At 36.6% G+C, this 7756-nt stretch overlaps 1 protein-coding gene across 4 annotated transcripts in view; it reads left to right on the top strand.

Annotated features, from left to right (window-relative positions):
• The window catches only part of LOC126994259 (acetylcholine receptor subunit beta-like 2), a 140126-nt gene extending 133524 nt beyond the window's left edge, over positions 1–6602 (top strand). For 2 of the 4 annotated variants that reach the window (XM_050853544.1, XM_050853556.1), the window contains one exon: positions 4557–4694. Coding sequence is in view for 2 of the 4 variants with exons in the window: in XM_050853550.1 (XP_050709507.1) it covers positions 4557–4748 (192 nt within the window). In the remaining 2 variants the exon portion in view is untranslated. Of the gene's footprint in view, positions 1–4556 lie in introns of all 4 variants that reach the window. The other 2 variants (XM_050853550.1, XM_050853564.1) reach the window with 2 other exon arrangements.
• The last annotated feature ends 1154 nt before the right edge of the window (positions 6603–7756 follow it).

Here is a 7756-nt window from a genome sequence, read left to right on the forward strand (position 1 = left end):
AGCATATCAATACAAACGGAAACATTGTCGGAATGGAAATGGAAAAAAATACAACGTTGTGTTTTCCCCCCAAATGTTCGGGAATCAGGAAGTTTATGCGGAAGTTTACCAGCAATGCGAAGTGAAGTTTTGAGGGGAAGAGAAAGAAAAAAAATACTGAAACAAAAGAGGATGGATTAGTTTTTCTTTAGTTAGAAAGTGTATATAGAATGGACGTTGAATTATATTATTAGTGTTAAAAGAAGAAAAACTGTTATCGAATTTACCGGTATGCGAAGTGAAGTTTTGAGGGGAAGAGAAAGAAAAAAAATACTGAAACAAAAGAGGATGGATTACTTTTTCTTTAGTTAGAAAGTGTATATAGAATGGACGTTGAATTATATTATTGGTGTTAAAAGAAGAAAAACTGTTATTGAATTTACCGGTATGCGAAGTGAAGTTTTGAGGGGAAGAGAAAGAAAAAAAATACTGAAACAAAAGGGGATGGATTACTTTTTCTTTAGATTTAGAAGTTAGAAAGTGTATATAGAATGGACGTTGAATTATATTATTAGTGAAGTTTTGAGGGGAAGAGAAAAAAAGAAAAACTGTTATCGAATTTACCGGTATTGCGAAGTGAAGTTTTGAGTGGAAGAAAAAGAAAAAATACTGAAACAAAAGAGGATGGATTATGTTTTCTTTTTATTTATAAGTTAGAGAAGTGTATATAGAATGGACGTTGAATTATTAGTGAAGTTTTGAGAGGAAGACAAAAGAAGAAAAACTGTTATCGAATTTACCGGTAATGCGAAGTGAAGTTTTGAGGGGAAGAGAAAGAAAAAAACAACAGAAACGAAAGAGGATGGATTTTTTTTTTTTTTTAGATTTAGAAGTTAGATAAGTGTATATAGAATGGACGTTAAATTTTAAGTCAAGTTTTGAGGGGAAGAGAAAAGAAGAAAAACTGTTATTGAAAAGAAAGATAGATTACATGTTCTTAGATTTTGAAGCTAGAAAAAGTATATATATGATCTGAACGGGAGATTAGGAAAGACTTACTATCCTAAAGAATGGCAATGGGTATTATTCTTAGACTTAGGAGTTAGAAAAGAAAGTATGTAATGGACGTTGAACTCTAAGTGAAGTTTTGAAAGGGGAATAGAAAAGGAAAGAAAAATAAACTAGTATTGAAAAAAATGTATTACATGTTTTTTTAAAGTTTTTGAAGTTAGAAACAAAATACATACTGATCGTTGAATCCCACGTGAAGTTTTATGAACTGAAGGGAAGGAAAGAAAAATCTATAACCTGAAAAATTGAATGACGGCTTATATTTTGTTTATATGAAGTTATATCTATGTAGGAATAAAAGAAGAAAAGGCTGAATAATATATGGGGAATTAGTGGTATTAGAGAAAGTAAACCAAAGAAAAATAGAGAAAATTAAAAAGTGGAAGAAATTAAGTTATGGGAAGAAAATCAGAATAAAGAAATAACGAAAGGGAAGAATAAGCTAATAACCTCATGGGAATTTCACTGTATAAGAAAAAATAACTATAAGAAACAAATGATAGCTATGTGAGAGGAAGAAAATCAGGATAAAAAAGAAAAAAAAGTCGAAAACCTAAATGGGGAAGAAAATAAGCCACTGAAATAAAAGCGTGTGAAGAAATAATGTAAAAAAACAAACAATATATATAAAAAACTGTACATAAACCTTTTTTTTGGGACAGATTATTCCCGACTCTTCTCTTTTCCTCTGTCTGTTTCTCCTTCTTGTACAACCTGTCAATCTTTGAGTGTGCGTGTGTGTGTGCGTGTGCGTGCGTGTGTGTGTGTGTGTGTGTGTGTGTGTGTGTGTGTGTATGTTTTCCTTGTACAAACTGTCAGTCCTTGTTTATGAGTGCCAGTGTGTGTGTGTGTGTGTGTGTGTGTGTGTGTGTGTGTGTGTGTGTGTGTGTGTGTGTGTGTGTGTGTGTGTGTGTGTGTGTGTGCGTGTGCGTGTGCGTGTGTGCGTTCCCCTTGCATGTTCCTTTCATCTTGAAGTCAAACATTGCATTCATTCATAAACTAAAATAAATGAACAAGAAAAAAATAGAAAGTAGCAACCCTAATGTAGCTGACTGATAAAAAGTCGCACCACAAATTCTATAAAAAAAAAACATATATACAAAACAATTAAAAAAAGGATATTAGTATAATCTTTTCAATAAATGATCATGGTATAGTCAAGACTTATTATATTCAACGTACAAACTCCTAAAGAAATGCAAATATATCTCATAACTCACACACAGAAATAGATCACATAGCGTACAGTAAATTGAGCAAACCATCTAAATATTCGAAACTCAACATCTATCTGAAATACAATTCGTGATCTATCGTAAAAAAATAAATGTATAGGACGAATAAATTGAATAAACTGTATGAGCATTCGGAACTCACTCATAACATCTATCGCAAAAGGAATCAATAGGAACAATTCGTGGTCTATCGTAAAGGGAATATATGACCAACACGTACTCACTTACCTCCTTTTTTCCCTTCGTTCCCTTCGGTGCTGTTTTCGTTCCTCGGCGGCTCTCGGTTCGCCTCGCCTCGGCCGCGGAAATTATACGAAAATACGCGAAATTAGAATCCGGAAGCGCGCGAAATTGGACACGGAGAACCAACAGACCGACGGACTTAGAAGCCGAGATAAGACGAAAATTGAAAGTGTTAATTGAAACTGAACGTGAAAACTGAGCGTGAAAAAAGAACGTGGTATTAATTGAACGTGAAAATTGAACGAGTTAATTGAAGCTGAAAGTGAAAATTGAACGTGAATACTGAATGTTAAAAATGTACATGAAAATTGAACGTGAAATTTGAACGTGTAATTAATGGAACGTGAAAACAGAACGTGATATTAACTGAACGTGAAATTAATTGAACGTGAAAACTGGACTTGAAAATTGAACGTGAAAATTGAACGTTAAATTTATTGAATGTGAAAATTTAAAACGTTAATTGAATGTGTCTTTTCACCAACCAACCAAACGAAACCAACCGACTTAACCCCCCCCCCCGAAAAAAAAAAGGAAAATTTGGATTGGACACGACGTTCTAGACTTTCCATCCAGCAACGAGTCAAAATCGAAAAAAAAAACATACTAAAAAAAGCACAAAAAGAAAAAAAAAATCTAGAGGCCTTCTTTTCACCATAAATAAAAATATAATCTGACGAAAAAACTACTTCTCTTTATTTAAAAACAAAATTAAATTCAACTTCCCTCCCCCTTTTTTCTTTTCTTTCAGTTCTTAGTGCTTCCTCAAGATGGTACACTGAACTGCCATCTCCTCTCTCTAGCCAGTCAGTCAGTCAGTTAGTCAGCCAGTCAGTCAGTCACTTGTCGGTCACCTTGATCAGTGTGGCAGAGAACTTGATCCTTTCTGTGGACCTTGCAGTTCGTCATTCGCTTTACGTTTCTTGTTACGTAAAAGAAAGGTAAATACAATAAGCAGTTTTCATTGTTTTCTTCCGTGTTTGTTATTCCTGTCGTGGGCGTGTAACGAATGAGTCTAATAAAAACGTAATTTGATATAACGAAATTGGATTCTAGAGGTTTAAGTCCAGCAATTATCTACCATTTTTATTAATCATCTCTAATATAAAAAAAATAAATTACTGTTGGAGTTTAATCACAACACAAATATCTATAATTTCTGCTAATCACTTATCACAAAAGGCAGTCATTAGCGAGTTTAATCACCTGCATAATCCTTTCCTAATCCCACTAATCATGAAGTTTAATAATCATGATGAAAAACTGTTCTCAGAGACTTCAATTACTGGCACAATTAGTAGTAACCTTGTAAATTATTAAGTATATTATGAAAAAAAAAAAAACACTATCAATGGAGAGTTTGTGAAGTGTTATCAACGTTATATATATAAAAAAAAAACGTTCTGTGACTCCCTATCGTCCACCTTGCTTCGGTTTAAAACGATGAAAACTGTGACGACTTGAAAACAACGTCAGTGAAGTACAACGTAAGGCGAGAACGTCCTGCCAAGCGTCCACTCCGCTCCTGTGACTCTTGCTTCCACTCGTTTCGTTTCCTTCTGCTTTTTGACAATGGTGGCATTTTTGAGTTTCGTGATCCGTTTCTCCCTTGTGTCTTGGTCTTTCTCCTTTTTTTCTGATGTTTCAAGACAATTCAACCTTCATGGAGTCTTAGCTTCAAACAAATAGTAATAAATCTTTGGGTTCAGAACTACTTTAAGTCTTCAAGTGGCATCTAACTCTCCTTCATCGCCCAGTTAGTCAGCCTTGCCAAAGCGAACATAAGTAATAGAAACCAAAAGAACTAGCTATAGGTACCTCAAACATCTGTCTTATCATATCAATCTCTGGGTTCAATGCTACTTTAAGTCTTCAAGTGGCATCCAACTCTACTCCATCACCCAAATAGTCAGACTTGCCAAAACTAACATAAGTAACAGAAGCCATTAAACCAACTATAGGCACAAGAATCACACGCATGACTCAACACGTTCTATAGATGCCGCTCTTCCCGATCCCTTCCTACAGGTGATACAGGATTGGAAATACGTGGCGATGGTGTTGGATCGTCTCTTCCTGTGGGTGTTCACGATCGCCTGCGTTGTCGGGACCTGCGGCATCATCTTCCAGGCGCCTTCCCTCTACGATACCCGCGCTCCTATCGACCAGCTATACTCCGAGATCAAAACGGCTTTCAACACCACCAAACACAACTTCTAAACGGCTATGACGCCCGGTTGTGACTGTCTAAAAGGGTCGCTGTCTCTCTCCAGGTTGTCGAAGGTTTAAAATGTCTCTTCCAATTGACTCTTTTTTTTCTTTTCTTTTCTGTGTTCCATAAAATGTTAGTTCTAAATGCCTAATGTTGTGACTCAGTTGACGTTTCTGTATATACCTCTTGTTGATGGTTTAAAATGCCTCTTTCAAATGCCTCTTTGTTTTTCTTCTGTGTTCGCGATAATGTTAGTTCAATATAGGCCTAATGTTGTGGCTCAGTTTGATTTCTCATTTTCAAACGAAGCATCTAATTTTCTCTTTTTGGTTGCTTATATGTTAGTTCTAGATAGGTCTAATACTGTGATGGGTTTGGGATTTCATTTTCAAACGCTGCATATAATTTTCTCTTTTTGTTCGTTTAAAAGTTAGTTCTAAATGGGCCTAATACTGTGACTAGGTTTGGGTTTTCATTATCAAACGAAGCATATAACTTTTATTTTTTTGTTTGTTTAAAAGTTAGATCTACATAGGCCTTATACTGTGACTGGGTTTGGGTTTTCATTATCAAACGCCGCATATAGTTTTCTCTTTTTTGTTTCCTTCAGTGTTAGTTCTGAATAGGCCTAATACTGTGATGGGTTTGGGATTTCATTTTCAAACGCCGCATATAGTTTTCTCTTTTTGTTTGCTCCAGTGTTAGTTCTAAATAGGCCTAATACTGTGAATGGGTTTGGGATTTCATTTTCAAACGCCGCATATATGTTTTGTCATTTTTGTTTGTTTAAAAGTTAGTTCTAAATAGGTCTAATACTGTGAATGGGTTTGTTTTTTAATTGTCAAACGCCTCGTCTAGTTTTCTTTTATATGTTCGCCAAAAGTTAGTTGTAAATGCCTAATGTTGTGACTGTGTTGATGGTTCCTTTTCCCCCGTTGTCAAAGATTTCAAACGCTTACACAATTCTCTCTTTTCTATGTTAGCCAAAAAATGTTAGTTCTAAATATGTCTGATGTTGTGACTGGGTTGGTGGTTCATTTCTCAAACGCCTCGTCAAGTTATCTAAAATGTTAGTTTTAAGTATTTTTAAACAACTATGATGGCTAATGTTTTGACTGGGTTGACGGTTCTTATTTCCTTGCTGTATTACTTCTATATATTAACTTCCAAGTGGCTATGATGCCCTTTATTTATTTATTTTTTTGTTTTTTTACGTCTACGCCTATAGCGCCGGTAGGTTTTCTTGAGGGGCCTGGATGGTATTCGGCCCCAGCCCGTCATGGCGCAGGCAAGTGTTTATAGTGGTGCCATTTTTTCTTGTTGTGAATGGGTTGATGGATCCTTTCAAAATGTTACTTCTATGCTTTCACTTCTATACAACTATGCTGGCTAATGTTATGACTGGGTTGACCGTTCTTATTTCCTTGCTGTAGTACTTCTATATATTAACTTCTACACGGCTATGATGCCCAATGTTGTGACTGTGTTAATGGTTCTTTTCAAAATGTTACTTCGATGCTTTAATGGTTATGATCTCCAATGTAGTGTCTGGGTTGATGGTTCTATATCCTTTTTTTTTGTGAGAGGACGGAATCGCCTCCTCTTCTTCCTCTCCCCCCTTTGTGAATGGCTTTTGTCTGCTGTAAATGGCTGGTGAAGGAAGTTACCTGTTTGGAAGGGGCCATGGACGCCACCTATTGGTTACCTCCTTTGTTTACCTGTTCTTTGTGCGAGTGTAAATATATCTTGGCCTACCTGTTGAGTGTGTGTGTGTGTGTGTGTGTGTGTGTGTGTGTGTGTGTGTGTGTGTGTGTGTGTGTCTCTCTCTCTCTCTCTCTGTCTCTCTCTCTCTCTCTCTCTCTCTCTCTCTCTCTCTCTCTCTCTCTCTCTCTCTCTCTCTCTCTTCGTCTTTCTATTTATCATAATCTTCTTTGCATATCTCCCTCCCTCATTCTTCTACATTCTCTCCCTTCCCCTTTCTTTCGTTTTCTTCGTCTTTTCTACTCTATCTCGATTTTCTTTCTCTTCCTATTTCAATTCCAACTTTCTTCGTCTTTCTATATATCTTAATCTTCTTTGCTGTATCTCTCTCTTTCTCCTTCCTTCTTTCCCTTTCTCCTCCCTTCCCCCTGTCTTCGTTTTCTTCTCCCTCTTCATATTTCAGTTCCACTTTTCTTCGTCTTTCAATATATCTAATCTTCTCTGTATCTCTTTTTCTCATTCCTCTACATTTCTTCCCCTCTCCTCCCTTTCTTTCCCTTTCCTTCGTGTTCTTCCCTTTGTGAGTCGTTCCAAAGGGGCCTCTTGTCCTCCTCTAACTGTTAATGCTCCCTTTGTCTTCATCGCTGTGAGAAGAATGTGTTTTTTCTTCACCTTTTCTTCTTTTCATCTCTTTTCGGATTCATCTTTTTTGGAATATTTTTTTGAACGATTCTACTTCGAATTCATGAACGGGTTTTTGTGTACTCGAGTGAACGGGAATCATATCAACAGACGATCAGAAGTCAATTAAGTTATAACGTGTGCAGGTAACCCCATCACACCTGTCCTCCTTTCGTTCTCCTTCTTTATTTCTTTCCTTCCTTCCTTCCCGTTCCTTCTTCCCTTCCCTGTTATAATCTCCCTTACGCTTTCTCTCTCTCTCTCTCTCTCTCTCTCTCTCTCTCTCTCTCTCTCTCTATCTATCTATCTATCTATCTATTCTTCTATCCTCACTTTTTCTACACTAACCAACCGACGTATATGTGTGTGTGTGTGTGTGTGTGTGTGTGTGTGTGTGTGTGTGTGTGTGTGTGTGTGTGTGTGTGTGTGTGTGTGTGTGTGTGTGTGTTTTACTCCCGTTTTCTTTCACACTTTCTCGTAGGGTTAACTATGGAATTTCTATATTTAGGCTCAATAGGCGATACTTGGTCAATTCCTCTCTAGCGCGTGATGACCGTTCTTGATTGAAGTTTCCAATAGCTTTACGACTTCAGTATTTTATCGTAGTTAATAGCGACGGTGCGGAAGTTTTCAG

The sequence above is a fragment of the Eriocheir sinensis genome, chromosome 7 (genome assembly GCF_024679095.1).
Source record: "Eriocheir sinensis breed Jianghai 21 chromosome 7, ASM2467909v1, whole genome shotgun sequence".
Lineage (NCBI taxonomy): Eukaryota > Metazoa > Arthropoda > Malacostraca > Decapoda > Varunidae > Eriocheir > Eriocheir sinensis.